Consider the following 18,567-nt stretch of genomic DNA (forward strand, 5'->3'; position numbering starts at 1 on the left):
TAGTTGAAGTTGTTTATATATTGTGATATTCTAAGATATATATAACATTACTTTTAAAGTGTTTGAGTCTCAAGAAGCTAACATTATGATAAGGTTTTTTGAATGCAGCTTTCTCACAAGTAGTTCATTTTCTGTGATTTTTTTTTTGTTTTGTGCAATGGAATTGTTTTTGAACATATGTTTGTGTGTTCAGTCTTTATGGATGTATTCTGAATAAAGTTATTTTAAATACAATATCAAATATATTTTATTTTCCCATTAAATAAACAGAAAAGCTGTGTAATTAGAACAATAAGACTAAAAACCTTTACCATTAAATTAAAGAGTAATCTTGGATAAGAAAACTAAATACAAACAGTGAGTTGGATAAATAGCCAAAGCATAGTTAAATAGTAAAATTTTAATACATTTGTTTGGATAACTTTTAATATGTACACAAAATACTTAATGAAGAAATCTACACAATTTTTATTATATTATACAGAAAATAATTTCCATAAAAAAGACATAATTAATTCTGAGTATTGCATAAGTGATTGTACTAATGGTGATAACAAAACAATAATGTTCACTTATTATTATTAAATTCATAATATATTTATTATCAAAACCAAATTACTACATGTTTATTTGGTGAAGTTCACGTTATAATTATAAACAACACATTCAAGTTAATTCACTTTTAACATTCTCACAATGTCGCACCAAATCTTTCAATTTATACACAAGATCTTGCAATTGTTGTGTATCACAGGTAAACGGAACATCGTCTTTATCTGTCTTCAATACAACACTGTACAGTAATTTGTCTGAGCCAACTCCAGGCGTATTTGTTAGAGCTTCCAACTTCCATTCCACATCGGTTATTCTTGGTAAGGCGTTTGCATCTGATTGGGAGGTTGACATTCTCTATTCTTGTTGATTCGGACCTCAAATAAAATTTAATCAGTCACTGCTGCCTAAAAAATACATGTTAGACGCTTTATCTTCAATTAAATTCAATCGAAACAAATATTATTCGTATTAAATTATCAATTAACTTTAAAAACATTATAATTTGTTTCACATTTACTTTATAAATTGTCAAATATGTGACATTGACATCACATTCCGTGGCCAGAGAGAGGCAGCGAGTTCAAATGTCATTCATATAAAAGCATAGACAATTTATTTATTTTTCAACTTGTAAAGTGCACCACTGTCGCTTTAGTGACGTAAATTCAGAAGAACCTAGCTAGTGTTGTACAATCCCGTACACACAATCTTACGCACTAAAATTCTGAGATGATCTTTGTTTTTAATGCGATTTCTTTGGTTGTGTGAAAGCGTATTCCTTAATCTATATATATATAAAAGAAAGTCGTGTTAGTAACACTATTTATAACTCAAGAACGGCTGAATCGATTTGACTGAAAATTGGTGGACAGCTTAGAACCAGGAAACGGACATAGGATAATTTTTACCCCGTTTTCTATTTTTTATTCCGCGCGGACGGAGTCGCGGGTAAAAGCTAATATAAAATAAAAAACAAAGTTCATAAATTGTTAGTATATTTAACATTTCACATCAAAAATAAGATTACATTTATTTATCATTTATATAAGGCATATTTATTTCAAATAAGCATAAGGCACTTTATTTCTTATAATTATTTGGATTTCAAAAAAAGAAATATCTCAATAGAAATTAATTTCAGAATATACACTGCAAAAGCTGATAAAAGAAGTACATAAAATAAAAAAAATCATAAAATAATTTGATTGGCTTGGAGATTCTTCATCTAAAAATTATAACATTTAAAATTAGTATTTTTAAATATTTCTTAACCTAATTTGGTAAATATTTTACACGTGTATGTTAAATATATTTATTACGTCGTGCTTTCTATAGGGCAACATTTAATGTAGGCAGATTAGCACCTATTTTTACTGCTTATATTAAGATTTTCACAAGAAAAAAATTAGAAACACAACCTTAGTACTAAAACAACAATGAAATACTGGCAGTTTCGAAATAAAGAAAAATATCCTATTAATTTTAGCATTATATTAAATTCAAAATTTATGTTAAAATTTTTTATGAAAGTCATACATATTGTAATTTTTTTAATGCTAAAATAAATAGAATATGAAATAGGTGGTATAATTTTCATGTCCGCGATGTTTACAAAAAAAATATTGCATGTCTATAACTCACATATATCGTTTTCACAAAAAAATGGCACTTGACAGCATATTTAAAATCTTTACTTAAAAAAAAAACGAAGAACTTCATACATATAACATTAATTATTTTGTGCTTTAGTAATAACATTTGCGTTTACTTTTTAATATGTTATGTTTAGCACAGAGTATTTATTTTTAGTTATTTGACAACGAAATTATTAGGTCTGTACTTTGATAAATCCATATTATGTACCTATATTTTTTTTATCAAACAAACAAGCTAACCAATGTTAGACATTCTTTTTATTTTAAATTATTATTTTGTTAAAGGCAACCCTAATATTGCGGTGTTGCGATATTTAAATTACCATAGACATTTTTTTTTTAATCAGCGTTTCATCTTCTCCAATATAGGTAGTACCATTTCGAAAGAAGGTCGTTTGCCTGGATCCTCGTTCATACAGATCTTGATCAGTTTAGCAATGTGCGGCGACACACCAGGCGGGATTGTCACACGGAGCCCTTCGAGTGCTATCTTCATACCGCATTCCATCGGAGATAAATCCGCAAACGGTACCTAAATAAGTAAAGTATTTTCATTTTGAAAAACCAAAACTACTTTTTTTTTAAATTATCATATTTGATAGGATTGCCAAAAAAAATCTACCTCTGCCTTTATTATAAAAAATCCTTAATAATGATGAAATCAATCTTAATATATATAAATCTCGTGTCACAATGTTTGTCCTCAATGGACTCCTAAACCACTTAACCGATTATAATAAAATTCGCACACCATGTGCAGTTCGATCCAACTTGAGAGATAGGATAGTTATTGCTAATTATTTGTCTGTTATTATTTGACAGTCACAATTATCTGTTAACTCCAAATGATTCTAACAGATGTCGATACCTTTCGACTGGGTTGAGTAAGTAATCAATAGATGGCGCCGCTATGGTAAATCTACGAACGTGTCATATGAGCTTATTAACTGGGCGCGGACGGAGTCGCGGGCGATAGCTAGTTGAATAATAAAAAACATGTTAATAATGATTTCGCTTCAATCATCCGACCTCTCTAGTGGCGAGTTCCCACAGAAGCACTGCGAAGCTCCACATATCCGCAGCTTCCCAGTTGCGCTTCGCTGCGGGCTTCAGAAGCGCTTCGGGAGACATCCAAGCCGGCGCGTACACTCGCCCGCGCTCCTGGAACGAGAACTTCGAGTCCGCCATGTTGATGCGCGCCGTCAGGTCTTCATCGATCTGGACAAATTCAATTACATTTATATAGTTTTGTGGTTGGCAGAAATAAAAGATTTCTCTTCACTACTAGCTATTACCCGCGACTCCGTCCGCGCGGAATAAAAAAAAATGCACACAAGATAAAAAAGTTCCTATGTCCATCTCCTAGTTCTAAGCTAACTCTTCATCAATTTTCAGCTAAATCAGTTCGAGCGATCTTGAGTTATAAATAGTGTAACTAACACGACTTTCTTTTATATATATAGATATATAGATTTTAAACTAATTCTCGTACATGTTTTGTCTTCCGTCTTTTTTAACTCGACTCTCTCTTCCTATCGCTCTCATAAATCCATCTCGTTCTAACCAATCAATCATTCATGCATCTTAATCTTATCCATCTAACATTCTTTTTCGTTCAGACACCACAGACGTACATCTATATCTATCTATATATATAAAAGAAAGTCGTGTTAGTTACACTATTTATAACTCAAGATCGGTCGAACTGATTTAGCTGAAAATTGATGGGGAGGTAGCTTCGAACTAGGAGACGGACATAGGAACTTTTTTATCATGTGTTTTATTTTAATTCCGCGCGGACGGAATCGCGGGTAAAAGCTAGTTTATGATAAAGTCAATGAGAGATATAATGGGAGACTAGAAAGATTAAGAAATTATGACGTATAATTTTTTTAGGTTTTTAGGGAACGAAAATTGTTCACACATGTGACCGCTGCTTTCATTGGTTAAATATTTTAATTTCAAATGAACCAAAGGGACATAAATATAGATACGTAATATGTGTTTGTATCAGTTATAACCTAACTCACCATAATATGGCGACTGTTGAGATGATAGGTAGGCAGCGCACGGTCTCTCTGCAGCGAGTGCAGATAGGCCATGCCGGCGGCGGCGTCCCGCGCCAGGCGCAGCGCAGCCCCCGCGTCCACCACCACCCCGCCTCGGCCTCCGCCCCCGCCCCCGCCCCCGTGCAGCAGACTGTACAGTGAGCCCCACGACATGTGCTGAGATATCACCACCAGAGATGGCGGAGACACGCAGCAACCAACCTGGAAACATCATAAGAATTATGTTTTTTTAATATTTATCACTATCTATTTAAAAAAAAAACTTAGTAAGTTTATACTCTATGGGATTTATACTCTATGTTATATCTAGACTGTATTATACATCTGTGCCAAATTTCATCAGGATCCATTTTGCGAAATATAACATTATATTTTATAAAATTACAAATAGACACTCCATTTTAATCAATTGTATATAGACAAAAAAAAATAGTCCTTTGACATGTTGAGTGCTACGGACTGAAAATTTCACATTTATATGTAACAAATGTATTAATTGTGGTTTATAATAAACAAATATAGATAATGTAACATACAACAGGCAGTATGTTGGGGTGCGAGAAGATGCGCAGTTTGGGGAACTCCTCGTTGAAGTCTCTCTGTACACGCGGCGTGCACTCGCGCACAGCTATTATCTTAGCCACAATGTCGTTCTTCTGCCACCGGCCGCGCCACGTCTCACCTAAACATACAACACACTTGTTAATGAATAGCAAAAAGATTTTACTCAACGAATATATTCAAACCAAATATCGAATGACATATTTTTTTATAATTTATTTTTTCTATTGTTTACTTTTGATATGTCAATTTTAAATATATAGTCGAAAATTGGATCAAGGACGAAAAAGTTGTTTTAATTTTATAAATAGTTATCACAACATCTGGCAACCCTGCTAGGGCAGGTAGACTAGCTGTCGCCCGCGAATCTGCCTGCGCAGAATCAATAAAAAAAAACTTAACTTGTAGCCTATATGTTCTCCCAGACTATGTTCTTCATTCATGCCGAATTTCAGCTAGATCCATACAACCGTTCTGAAGATACCATCTAACAAACATCCATCCATCCATCTAAACATTCGCATTTATAATATTAGTAAGAAGTCATCCCTTCTCTGGCCTTATCCCACTCACTTGGGGTAATAATTGGGGGGAAGTAAGATGTGAAAATAGAAATTGTATTCAATAAATATGTACTAATTATTGAGACTGAGATAAATAATATGAAATGTAAAGGCCTAGGTCTAGAATATTCCATTTAAAGAAGTCTAGTTTCTAAACTTAATCCAAACATTATCCAATTATCCCTACCGTTACAAATGGAGGTTGTCCTTCGGAACCGGACAATGACTCTCGCTGATAGAGACTTCTCACTTATGAAGCTTTAACTGTATCTTATTTGGTTAAAAATTAAAAATAGTGTTATCTCACCAGATGGAGTGACAGCGATTCTCGTATGCAACGCCAGCTCATTAATATTGATGCCTTTATGACGTGAAAGTGTCGCATCACGGCTTCTGGTCTTCAAGCCGAGCCATGACTGATCTTTGAATTGAATCTTCTTTAGATCCTGTCCATGTTGAACGGCAAGTTCATGCAATCTGTATAATTAAACAAGTATTTGCAAAGAGGTAGACAGAATGATCATGTTATTAAGCATTGGTACTGTACACTAGTAACAATAAAAAAAGAAATTAAGTGAAATTACATCATCACAAAAAGTCCAATATATAGAAAAAGTTGTAATTTTATATACAAAAAGAAAACCAGACGTAACTACTAAGTATTGAAATATTTAGGTTACACTACATTAAGCACCAATTCAAATTAATTAAAATGTATAAATTACCTTTGTACCAGTTGTCCTCTAGTCTTATCCAGGGGTGTATCCCCATCTTTATTAGCAAGAGACACTAGTGCTCCGGCAAGTACAAGGTCCTCAGCAATTGCACTGTAGCCCCAGAAACATGCATAGTGTAATGGAGAGTTGCCATGCTCATTCGTAAAGTTCACGTCCACTCGGTTTTGTAGCAACTGTTAATAATAAAAATTATAAATTGAGCGAAAGGAAAAAAGAGGCTGTGCGAATGCACAACACCAAGGATTCCCTTGTTGGGGAATCCTTGGTGGGGGCAGTACTCATCATCTAACTTTCACAATTTCAAAAGTTTTCCCTCAACTTTAATCCCATAGAGTACTAATACTACTTGACTAACATACAATCATATGAATAAATGGCTACAAGTTCCATAGTTTTATTTATTTATTTATCAAATTTGTCTACCTGACTGTACTACAAAAAGAGTTTCCATGGCTCAGGGGTTAAGCATTTGACTTGCGATTTGCAGGTCCTGGTTTGTAAGGCCTAGTCACCCCTAACTTAGAGTAGATTCCAAGCCCTACAGCGGGAAGGTATAGTGAGCTGATGATGACTGTACCGCTCATTTAATGGATATCTTTTCAATAATTTGATATTAAACAGATGTTTAGTATCGATTTCTCATAAATCTACACTAATCAGCTCTCAAGGTGATCTATTAACAACTTTGTGTGTGGTAATTAATAAATTAAACCCACACAGTACATTATCAACATAATACTATAACTATAAATGTTTTCAGATATCTTGGAACTCTTAACTTTGTGTGAATTGCTGAGCAGAACACAATTTTACGAGTAGCGGGGTGTAGGGGGATGTGAGGAGAGGGCACTGCACAGCTCTTCTACGACCTTAGGCAGCCAAGATATATGAAAATAGTTATACTTACCAGTTGTACGATAGGCCGGTGCCCATGTGCAGCAGCTAAATGCAATGGTGTATCATCTCCCATATTGGTAACATTAATTCGTGCCCCACGGCGAATTAGCATCTCCACAATTTTCATGTGTCCTTCCTTACAGGCCCAGTGCAGCGGACTGAAGCCATGATCATCTCTGACAACAAATATTACATCGATTTTAAAGACAATTTGATTGAGTGCTTAAAATAAATATACATGCCGTTTCCTTGAAAATTTTATGCAAAAAGTTTATAGAAGAGTCACCACATTAGGTAATTTAAAATGCTATATCTTAAAACATATACTTTAAAGGGAACAGTTGAATTGATTGAATTTTTTTTCCTGTTATTAATGAGGAAAAATATCATTTTTATATTTATCACACTGGCATACATGCCATGCGGAAAAATAGACTAATTACTCATGTATGAGTAAAGAACTCAAAGAGACCATAGACTATATTATTAAATAATCACTACCTAAAATGGTAAAATCATTTTTTGCCCTTGCCTTGCCACACCTAAATCTCTTCTCTACAACTGTGTGCTTTTCCTCAGTTAATGACCTTTCAAAATAAACATGAGTCATACAACTTCATAAATAATTGGTTGGATTTTGATACTTTTCATCAGTTTTTAGGAATTCGTGAGTTGTTTCAAATTGGTACTGATTGATCATGTTTATAGTTTTACTATAAGTAATACCGTTTTTAACAAATCTTACTAGATTTTGTAAAATTCAGAATTGTCAATAGGTTTAAGGACATTTTACAATAAACCTATGAAGTCACAAGCTACATACTAAGATGACCTATGACACATAGATATGGTCTTACAATAAAAATAAACTATAGCACAACATACTTTACAAACATCTGTGGGCGATACGCGAATTCCTTATACCTTAAAAGGCACATGTAGGCCTTCAAGTTGTGTTTTAACTTATTTAGAGTATTGAAAACTTATTAAACTCACCCTTGGTTCATGTCATGTTCAGTATCATCAAGCCAAACTCGCACCTGCAAAGCGTTTCCTTCTCTACACCACTGAAATATGTCTTCCATTTTTAAACTTCACCGATTACACTTAAGGATTATCTAAGATTGTCCCGTGTCAATATTTATCACGTCTGATAAGTGTATCTAATTAAATAACTTATATTGATTTCTGTTATCAAAAAAGAAAAATGAAATAAAGTCACAACAGGAGTCATTCATTAGAGGCTCTACTTTGACAGTTTCGCAATCACCGAAAATAAAGTATAACTGTGTCAATTTCATAAGCATTCATCTCTCTACATTCGTTTTAGAATTTGTAAAGAAAATTATTCAGACAAATATCCTTTTTAAATTGAACGGGTTATATTTAATAGAGTTGCTAGTACGAAATAACTTTAAATTGGACCTTGATATCAAAATCGTTTGACCATTTTGCTTGATCAATCTTTTTATCAAATATGGACAAAGGAGTATTCGTAAATATAAAAATTAAAATTTAATCAAAAAAGTGCTTTAGCGATATTAATATGTTCAACTTCATTTTTCTGGAATAGTTCTCAATCAATTGCAATCATCGTGGTTGGACTAGTTTCTATGTAATTTGTCATTTTTTTTTTGTAGTATTTAATTTTGTTCCAAGCTTTTCTGTTGGCACTTGATACTCGGTGTTGTTTCGTTATATAGGTGAAAGCAAAAAAAAAAAAAACAAAGTACATCCTTAGAAATAATATCACAGCAGAAGAGCTGTTTAGGCGTAGTGCAATGCTCAAAACAGTTCTCAAATATATCAAAGTTTTTATTTAAAATATAAACTAAACACTATTTCTTTGCAAATGTTATCTTCATTGCATGTGTTGGTGTTATTTTGAATCCTTGTAGAGCTTCTTTGGCAGCTGCAGATTGCATTTCATTAGAGAACTCAACAAAAGCAATATCATGCCTGTTCGGTACAAGACGAACTTCTTTGAAACCAGGAAATCTGCAAAAAAAAAATAGAAAAAATTAATTATAATCTTAAAACTTTACTATCATTACTACTGGCTTACATTTTTGAATTCTTTCATTTTACAGTTCTTTTATGTACAATTAACATTTTTAAAAAGTTTTGTTTGTAAAAAATACTTACTGGTTGAAAAGCATAGACAACATCATTTCAGATGTTTCATCAGGTAAGTTTGTAAGGAAGAGGATTTGATTAGGAGGTTGTTCTGCATTAACATTGTTAAGCATATTTGGTTGACCAAAGCCAGGTATGACCCCACGACTTGCATCTTTGTTTTTCTTCTTTTTACCATCTTCTGTACTTCTAGGTAATTTGGGACGCTTTGGTCGCTCTTGGAATGTGCCTTTAACCTTTGCAATAACATCACTATCTGTTTTTGAATACTGAATTCTCTGAAATCAAATATAGAAAAGCTTAAATATATAATTTATTTACAGAATGAAAATAATCTTGATATGAATGTAATATTATATCGACGCTGGAAAGCATAATCGCTGTAACCCTTGAAATCGCGAATATGTTTTTCACACATTAATAATTTCAACCATTATCAAACGATAATGATTTTATTATAGTTTAGCACAAACTACACAACATTGCTAAATACCGCATGCTAGTAGGCGTATCAGCTCACGAGTTATGATTTTTTGGCTCTCCTGTAAAGTTCATACTTTCGGAGTTACAGCGTTTATGCTTTCCAGCGTCGATATATTGAAAATAAATGTAAATATACCATTGGTTTGTCATAAAAAGGAAATCCTTGCATGCTCCTCAATGCAACAGTGGCACTGGATATTTCTTTGAATATAACAAAAGCTTGACCTCTCATCTTCAGTGTTTTCATTGCAACTATATCCAATATTTGGCCAAATTGTGAGAATATTGCATATAGTGATTTTTTAAGTTCATCCTTTTTAATTTTTTCATTTAAGTTGTTTATATAAATAGTGTGATTCGGTCGGATATCCATTGCTAGAAAAGTAATTATAATAAATGTAAGATTAAATTGGTTTTCTTATACAACAGAAATTAACAATGTATTGAAAAAGTATAGACATTTTTTTACGGTAGTAGGAAATTATAAATTTATTTATAGGTTATGATTTTTGTTTATACTTTTCTGTGCATCGTTTATCTATTAGAAGTATAGTGAGATTGTGACCAAAACCATAAAATAAATTAATATTAACTTAGGTGTAAATTTGAGTTGTTAATTAGAATAATAATGAATGAAAAACTTACTCATTTTCAAATTGATTAGTTATAGAAGGGAACAATTAGTAATGATGAACGGTTGAAAATTCCCTAATTCCTTAAAAATGTTAATTACCCAACAAAATGAAAACACAAACACATTTCAATAAAAAAATTATCTTTACCAGTTTTACTTTTTTAACCTATAAATTAAATTGCTTGGCTTCGCGTCGGCGTCGGACACAAAGTAGGGATGTAAAGTAAACTCGATTTTAAAAATTTTAATTCGACTTTTTAAAATCGATTGTATAATTTATTCGATTTTTCAACAGATGATGACATTTTGTACAGATGTAGAACATAGTATGAAAGAAAATTTAAGTTACTTATAAGTTTTTTTTTAAATTCCGCGTGAAGGGAGTCACGGGCGACATCTAGTATTAAATTAAACGAGAAAACAACTATGTCTCGCTAACACGCTAAAAAATACTGAACCAATTAAAATTAAATTTGGTGCAAAGATAGGCTATAGCCTGAGAAATGACAAGGATAAAGTAACCTATACTTTTTAAATAGAAAAAAAGGGTTTGCAAGCGGTTGAAATAGGAGATGGGAAGTTGTATGAAAGTATCATCAACTTTACAGTTAGAAGCTTGAAACTTATTTTAGACTGTTAATTTGATATAAATAAATGTGATATACAAAATTTGTAAAAGTTTTACCCTCAAGGGAGCAAAATAACAATAGGGAATAGAAGATGAAAGTTTGTATGGAAATATGTAAGGTTTATGTGAATTTTTTGTAAGTTTATTGTTTCGATGTAATTTTTATAATTTCAAGTAAATTTTTTTGACTAAATAATTATATTTGAATGTGGATGGCTATAAAAGTAGAGGAAGACCAAAGAAAGCATGGATGGATTGTGTGTAAGAGAATATGCGAAAGAAGGGGGTAAATTCAGATATGACGGCTGATAGAGATGTATGGAGGAGTTGTACATACTGTGCCGACCCTCCATAGGGATAAGGGCAGGTTGATGATAATGAATTAAAATGCTACCCGAAGACAGTATTTCACGCAGACGAAGTCATTAGCACAACTAGCTTATGATATTTGTTAATATAAATATTTTTTTTGTGTTTAAAGGAACATTTATGAAATGATTTGTTTTTAAGATTAGTGTTTAAGAAAAAATCTATTATATTTCTGTCTTCCCTGAAATTTAAAGATTTTTTGAAAAATCGACCAAAATCGTTTATTTTATCTTTATAAATCGATTTTCAAACAATCGATTTTTCCACTCAATGTTAACATCCCTAAAGTACAGATTATAAACTTATAACAGAAAAAATATAGAATGCAAACATCTGCAACAAAATCTTCTAGATTTAAAAGTACTTTGTCTTGGCGCCACATTTACGGCTTATTAAATTATCAGTATTTTACGGTTTGCTTCATGCCCTCTCATGTGCAAGTAGTTCTGATTTTAAATGATTTTTTGTCGAAAATTGTTATTAGCCATTTATTTGGTAACTGTGACCATAACCAAAGATTATATGACGGTCATATTTTTCGCGGGCTGTCAAAGTGCGAATGTTAATAATAACTGCTAACTAAATATTTTTATAAATTTTTATTTTACTAATGAAAAAAGTTTTATATTACTTTTTAATTTAAGTTCTTTTAATTGAAAGAGTTTTCGTGTATGTGTTCATTAAATATCGATAAAATTTTAATTTACTACAAGCAAAATGCATGATTTTTCGTATGACTTTGACTCCGTTACGCCTGATTTGTGGATGGCTAATGAAGAAAACTGGAAAAACAAATTATCAAAACTTGATAATTGGTATCAGGTCCTCATTTACTCTAATAGTTTTGCTATAGTCCTCTAAATAAAATATTGTTTTCTTTGTTTGACCTCCATATAACCTTTCAGATACCTCTATTGAATTCTAATGCTTCACACAATTTGTCTGATGGTAGACTAGTTCGATTTCGAGGTATGGTGCAGGATATGCATAACCCCGAGTTTTACTTTGAAAAATTTGAAGTTTACAATACAGCTACTAATGAAGTCAAAGTAAAATCTGGAAAATATTGTGATACAGCTCATATACTGGTATGTTGATCATTCATTATATTGTTCATCTTAAGTATACATTTTTTAAATGCCACTAGCCTAGCAGTTGTGGGTATGACTAAATAAAAAAGCTACACTTACATACATTCATCTGGTGTTGCCACCAATTAGTTTCGAGCCTATTGGGTGCCCTCCATCATGGTGAGCAGGACTGGTGCACCAATGGACTTGCAGCCACTCATAGCCAGTACAGAATGAAGGGTGTCATGTTTCACAAAAGTTGATTTAATTGGTTCTGGATATATCCTACCAATTATGTTTATATTATAATTAACGCAAACAAATTTTTGTAATTGTTAAATGTAATTCCAGGAAAATGAAAAGATTAATTATACAGAAAACTTAAAAAGTGCACAAAGACAGGCTATGGTGGTTATTTCTCTACCTGGTCTAAGTGACTGGGCACAAGAAATAGAGAATAGTCGGAACCATTTGACATATTTAAATGACCAACCAAATACCACAAAGAGACTGGGCTTGACAAATATAAAATTCAAAAGAAGCTACGATGAGGCTGAAGATGATCCTGAGGATATGGAAGTTGTAGATAATGTTTGTGGAAATAAAGAACTTAAGACATCGGAAAAAATTGATGATGGGAGTAAAGTGGTATCCAGAGAGCATTTATTAAACTTTCCGTTACCTGATGTTCCAAGTAAATCATGCATTGTTAAGGTGAGAACTTATATTTTGTTACGGCTGTCATCCAAATCAGGAACTAATTATGTGTAGCAACAAACAGAGGTATCCTTGGGACCTTTACCAATACTATAAAATACTAACATTAGTCTTGAAGAAATTTACGGTACATTTTTTCATCTATTTATCATTTTCCTCCTTGTTCCATATATGTTGGCTAAATATTTAAATTATAGTCGGCATAGACAAGCGAGAGTCCAACCCTGTATTTTTCTCACTTTTAGAAGTTTCTCTCTAAACCATGTTTCTTGCTTATGGAGTTTTTCCGTCAAGACTAGACAGTGTTATTCACTTATCCAGGCTCAACTGTTTGTTTTCCATTTTAGATATACGATGAATCAGAAAATCTAAAATTAAATGATATGATAGAAGTGATAGGATTTTTATCTGTTGATCCTTCACTGTCCGGTGAGTTCCAACAGGAAAATAACTCATTCTTGGAACCAGAGAGTGAAACAGATGCTGAGACAATAACACACAATCCTCCACCGAGTTTAGTTCCACGGCTACATGCTGTTGTTGTGAAGAAACTTGACCACTGTAATCCGTTGTTAACAGATACTTTTGATCAAGGTTAGTTGGAAACACTGTCTTATACGAACTTAAGTTCAAGAAATTAAAAAAAAATACTAAGTTAAAAACCAAAAAAGCTATGCACTGTACTCTATTAAGAATACAAAATAAAAACTTTACCGATTAAAATTGAATCATTTATTTAGGTAACAGGCTGTCTCTTATTCTGCTAAAAATGGTTGAGGAATAAAAATTAAACAAATTAGCTTTACAATTGTATTTTACAGCAAAAGTATTACAAGAAGCAAGTTCAGCGAGAGAGCATCTTTTAAAAGCTTTAACAGAATTATTGCTTGGAGATGAATTGGCGGCTGAATATTTGATATGTCACCTTATTGCGTCTGTGTAAGTTGAAATATATCGTTTTTTATAATATACAATTACATTGTGAAAGAGTAACAAATATGTTACCTAACAATTGTAAACTTTGTCAGTTTGTATTTTGACTAAGCATAATATAACTGTCAGCAATTTAGTTTTGAAATCCTATGAATAAAATAGATAAAAAAAACTTTTCAATTAATGATTTAGTTTCTGGCATCTTTTGAGGTGAAGAGTGACTATCTTACTAATATTATAAATGCGAATGTATAGATGGATGGATGTTTGTTTGAAGTTATCTTTGGAATGGCTCAATAGATCTAGATGAAATTTGCTACAGATGTAGAACATATTCTGGAAGAAAACATAGACTACTAATTATGTTTTTTTAATTCCTCGCGGACGGAGTCGCGGGCAAAATCTCATAGATTTATAAATGCTTTAAAATATTTTTTTTTTCAGATACCTAAGACAAGATACTCTTGCACTTGGACAGTTTTGTTTGAATCTGTCAAATTTACCAACAAAAAAATATCCAAACTATGCAAAACAATTGTATGATATTATAAAACAATTTGTTACCAAAAGTTACTATCTGCCTCTCACAATTGACAACTTAAATACCATGGCTCTGTTACCTAAGTAAGTAATACATTATTAAACACTAATTTTAAAAAAGCAATATAAAAAAAACAACAGTAATCCAATTAGACAAATATATTTCTATCCAATTCAAAGCTGAAATATCATCAATGTATACATTTTTAGATAAAACTTGTGATGAATTAAAAAATATTTATGTTGGAACACTCTCCCATAACATTAGCTAATTTCATCATCTCTTTGATCTTGTCCCAATTACGTAGGGTCGGTGCACCAAGTTTCCGTCCTCCAAATCAATCTGCCTGCCAACTCCATTGTTATCTCCTTCTTGATCATGTCACCTTTCACGCAATCTATCCATCTCTTCCCTCTACCTATGTACCTCCACACTCATACTTAACATTCTCTTTGCTACATGCGATTCTTCCCTCCTCATAACATGTCCATACCACGCTTACCTTTTACTTCTCAATTTTTCTACTACCAGTGCTACTTTCAGACTTCCTCTAATATACTCATTTCCTATCCACACCACACATCCATCTTAACATTTTCATATCCGCCACATGTACTCTCTTTTCTGCCGTCCCTTTAACAGCCCAACATTCGAATCAATACATCATGACAGGACTTACGATGGTTTTGTAAATTTTCCCCCCTTTATTTTGTGGGAAATTTGTCACATAACATTAGCTACTTTGTTATGCGAAATTAATCAACTTTATTTTACAAAATAATTTAAATAAAACATATTGGCGACTTTGTATGAATAATAACATTTCTCTAGAGGAACTAGTTACTTAATCAATCAATATATACATAGTATAAAACAAAGTCGCTTTCGCTGTATGTCCGTATGTATGCTTAGATCTTTAAAACTACGCAACGGATTTTGACGCGGTTTTTTTAATAGATAGAGTGATTCTTAAGGAAGGTTTGTATGTATAATAAATGCATAATATAGTAGAGAAACACTGATAAATTTAAAGTTTTCTAATGTGATGTCGTAAATAAGCACGTTTTTTTGCGCTTATATTGCAAACGCTGGCTGAACCCTACGAGATAGACCAAAATAATGTACTACAGTACTACAGTATTGTTCACCTTAAAAAGTTCAACAAAAAAGTCCGCGATGGTATATGTCTATCTCTTAGGGATAACCCAGCATAACCATTTTTATTCTTTTACGAAGTGATTTTAAACAATACAGCATTAATCCTTATCCATTTAAGTACCTTAAATAAATTGTGCATTTATTCTGTAGTAGGTATATTTTGCATTGCACCCGTGCGAAGCCGGGGCGGGTCGCTAGTTTAGGTATAAGATCGAAACGAGGGTTTCTGACACCAAAACCCCGGTTTAAAACATATTGTTGTCCATGTTTTGTCAAAGATAATGACAGAGATGACGCTATGTTTTATACAGAGATCTTGATCTTAGAAACCAACGGTTAATTTAATTACCTGATACTAAATAATTTCAGAAAGGACTATGATTGTAATAGATTAACAAGTGGTATTTTACAATTAAGTAAGCACACACATTTAGTACTAGACGAGACTAAAATGGAACAAGGACGCCTGGACTCGACAGGAGTTGGAAATATAACTGCACTTGGAAATATGATCACGACACAGAAAGTTGAATACGACTTTAAATATTATAAGATGGAATTTGATTCGGATATTAAAGTTTTATTGCTGTCTGAAGGAAAGTCGCTGTTGCCGGTGAGATATTTTTTGTATTTTTATTACAATACTAGCTTTTACCCGCGACTCCGTCCGCGCGGAATAAAAAAAAAATAACACACAAGATAAAAAAGTTCCTATGTCCGTTTCCTAGTTCTAAGCTACCTCCCCGTCAATTTTGAGCTAAATCAGTTCGACCGATCTTGAGTTATAGTGTAACTAACACGACTTTCTTTTATATATATATATATAGATTTTCTTTCTAAACTTTAATTCAGGGATCCCCAAACTATTTTGGGACAAGTGACCCCTTTTTCTAAAATGAACTGTTATCTCAGACCCCCTATGACAAATTTACCTACTTTTAAGATCAAACCCCTTATTCATATTGGTCCGCTAACTTAAAATAGCTGCTATAGAGTGTTATTTTTCATTCTGACTTAGGTCAATAGAAGATAGAGTGAGAATTAGCAATGCTTTAAGTTAGCAGACTATTATTAATAGGGGTCGATTTTTAGACCTCGTCGACCCCCAAAATCAGTTTTCGTTTATGTCGACCCCCTAGGAAACCGATATCGACCACTGACATTGGGAATCCCTGCTTTAATTGATCATCATCAGCTCACTATACGTCCCCACTGAGGGGCTCGGAGCCTACCCCAAAGTTAGAGGTGACTATGCCGAAGGGTTGGTTGACTTTACACATATCTATGAATTTCTTCTCAGATATGTGCAGCATCACAATGGTTTCCTTCCCTAATTTGCAGATTGTTATACAAGTTTAGAAGAGTGTTATGATGATGCCAGTAAGGATTTTTAAAAAACCTTTCTGACACAAAAGTATAGTCTTTTGAAACAAAAGTTTCAAAGAAAACCTGACAATGCAAAAAATATCGATTTTCTTTTGCAAATACAATCGAACCTGGATAAGCAAGTCAATATCCGGTCATGATGGATGAACTCCATAAGCGAGAATCTCTGTTTAGGAAGAAACCTCTATAAATAAGCGAGAACAAATTCACAGTTCTCTTCGACTCTGTGGACTATTTCTTATCTAGGTTTGACTGTATAATGTGCCCTTAATTATATTTAAAAACTTAAAATGGTTGAAATAACGAAACTTGAAATCATTGTAAATAATTTTCAGAGTGATTATCACATTCCCCTGAGACCTGAAGAGTCATGTCTAGAAATATTTGATGCAATAGTCGAAGCTGCAACTTATTATTTGAAGGAAGAAATTATGAATACAATCAGAAAATATTTAACCAATTTGAAACTTGTCAAATATACTGTCAGTGAAGATTTAAAGGTAAAAAGTAGCTTAATATTTTTTAGATGTATTTTTATATAATACTAGCTTTTACCCGTGACTCCGTCCGCGCGGAATAAAAAAATGCACACAAGATAAAAAAGTTCCTATGTCCGTCTCCTAGTTCTAAGCTACCTCCCCATCAATTTTCAGCTAAATCAGTTCGACCGATTTTGAGTTATAAATAGTGTAACTAACACGACTTTCTTTTATATATATATATATATAGATAAAGTATAATAAAGATAGATAACTATGGAGTTAAACTTCCATTCTAACTTAAATTAACTCTGACAGTTATAAACTAATGGAAAAGATCATGACACATATTGAAATTACATAATTAGTGAAATTATAAAAAGACTAAATTCACAATTGGTCAGTGACAATGTCATTATTGTTGTTGGCAACATATTTTAAAATTGATAATTGAAATTTATTTATTTTCAGTTTGTGGAAGACGATTTTATAGAAATGCGTAAAGCGGACTCCGACAATCCATTCAGTGCGGATGATTTGCACCGACATCTTGTGTTGGCCAGACTTGTCAGTCTCTCCCGAGGTTATGACACATTGACTAAAGATTGTTGGGACATCACTCGGAAGATGGAAAGTGAAAGACTGGAACGTTTGAAAAATAGAATCGCCCCCACATTGTAATTTTTAAGAATAAATGTTGCTTTTTTATTAATGATTTATTTATTAAAAGTACTGAACCGTTTTGAAATTTTTTTCAAACATAGGATATATTTATTAATAGATTTTTAATGCCACGCAGACGAAGTCGCGGGCAACTGCTGGTTTAAAATAATTATATATACTACTTTCTCTGCAAACCTCTTTGGATCGCAGGTGATTATTAAAGTGGAAAGATTGATTTGTTTAATTATTTTACTTTTTAAGTATGAGGTGATCGCAGTTTTAAAATATTTAACTTTATAATGCTATTTCAGAAAAAGAAACCATAGACATGTT

At 32.5% G+C, this 18,567-nt stretch overlaps 3 protein-coding genes across 4 annotated transcripts; 1 reads left to right on the plus strand and 2 right to left on the minus strand.

The window, feature by feature from the left end:
* Positions 1-2,546: 2,546 nt before the first annotated feature.
* On the minus strand, positions 2,547-8,323 carry LOC106718907 (integrin-linked protein kinase). Its single transcript, XM_045680143.1, has 8 exons — positions 8,034-8,323; positions 7,048-7,213; positions 6,129-6,313; positions 5,711-5,880; positions 4,816-4,961; positions 4,241-4,480; positions 3,240-3,428; positions 2,547-2,742 (listed from the first exon to the last, which is right to left on the minus strand). Exons 1-8 carry the CDS (start codon positions 8,120-8,122, stop codon positions 2,554-2,556), a joined length of 1,374 nt encoding a protein of 457 aa, XP_045536099.1. The 5' UTR covers positions 8,123-8,323; the 3' UTR covers positions 2,547-2,553.
* Positions 8,324-8,801: 478 nt separating this feature from the next.
* On the minus strand, positions 8,802-10,504 carry LOC106718941 (U1 small nuclear ribonucleoprotein A). Of its 2 annotated transcripts, none has more exons than XM_045680145.1 (4): positions 10,439-10,504; positions 9,793-10,031; positions 9,183-9,451; positions 8,802-9,035 (listed from the first exon to the last, which is right to left on the minus strand). In XM_045680145.1, the coding sequence occupies exons 2-4, from the start codon at positions 10,027-10,029 to the stop codon at positions 8,876-8,878; spliced, it is 666 nt and encodes a 221-aa protein (XP_045536101.1). In that variant the 5' UTR covers positions 10,030-10,031; positions 10,439-10,504; the 3' UTR covers positions 8,802-8,875. The 2 variants fall into 2 exon arrangements, with proteins under 2 accessions (XP_045536101.1, XP_045536100.1); XM_045680144.1 differs by lacking the exon at positions 10,439-10,504 and adding an exon at positions 10,302-10,420 and having other exon boundaries at positions 8,803-9,035.
* Positions 10,505-11,951: 1,447 nt separating this feature from the next.
* On the plus strand, positions 11,952-18,279 carry LOC106718922 (mini-chromosome maintenance complex-binding protein). Its single transcript, XM_014513124.2, has 9 exons — positions 11,952-12,109; positions 12,193-12,375; positions 12,709-13,071; positions 13,422-13,668; positions 13,896-14,013; positions 14,452-14,631; positions 16,076-16,319; positions 17,428-17,592; positions 18,043-18,279. Exons 1-9 carry the CDS (start codon positions 12,005-12,007, stop codon positions 18,250-18,252), a joined length of 1,815 nt encoding a protein of 604 aa, XP_014368610.2. The 5' UTR covers positions 11,952-12,004; the 3' UTR covers positions 18,253-18,279.
* Positions 18,280-18,567: the final 288 nt, after the last annotated feature.

Source organism: Papilio machaon, chromosome 12 (assembly GCF_912999745.1).
Source record: "Papilio machaon chromosome 12, ilPapMach1.1, whole genome shotgun sequence".
Taxonomy (NCBI): Eukaryota; Metazoa; Arthropoda; class Insecta; order Lepidoptera; family Papilionidae; genus Papilio; species Papilio machaon.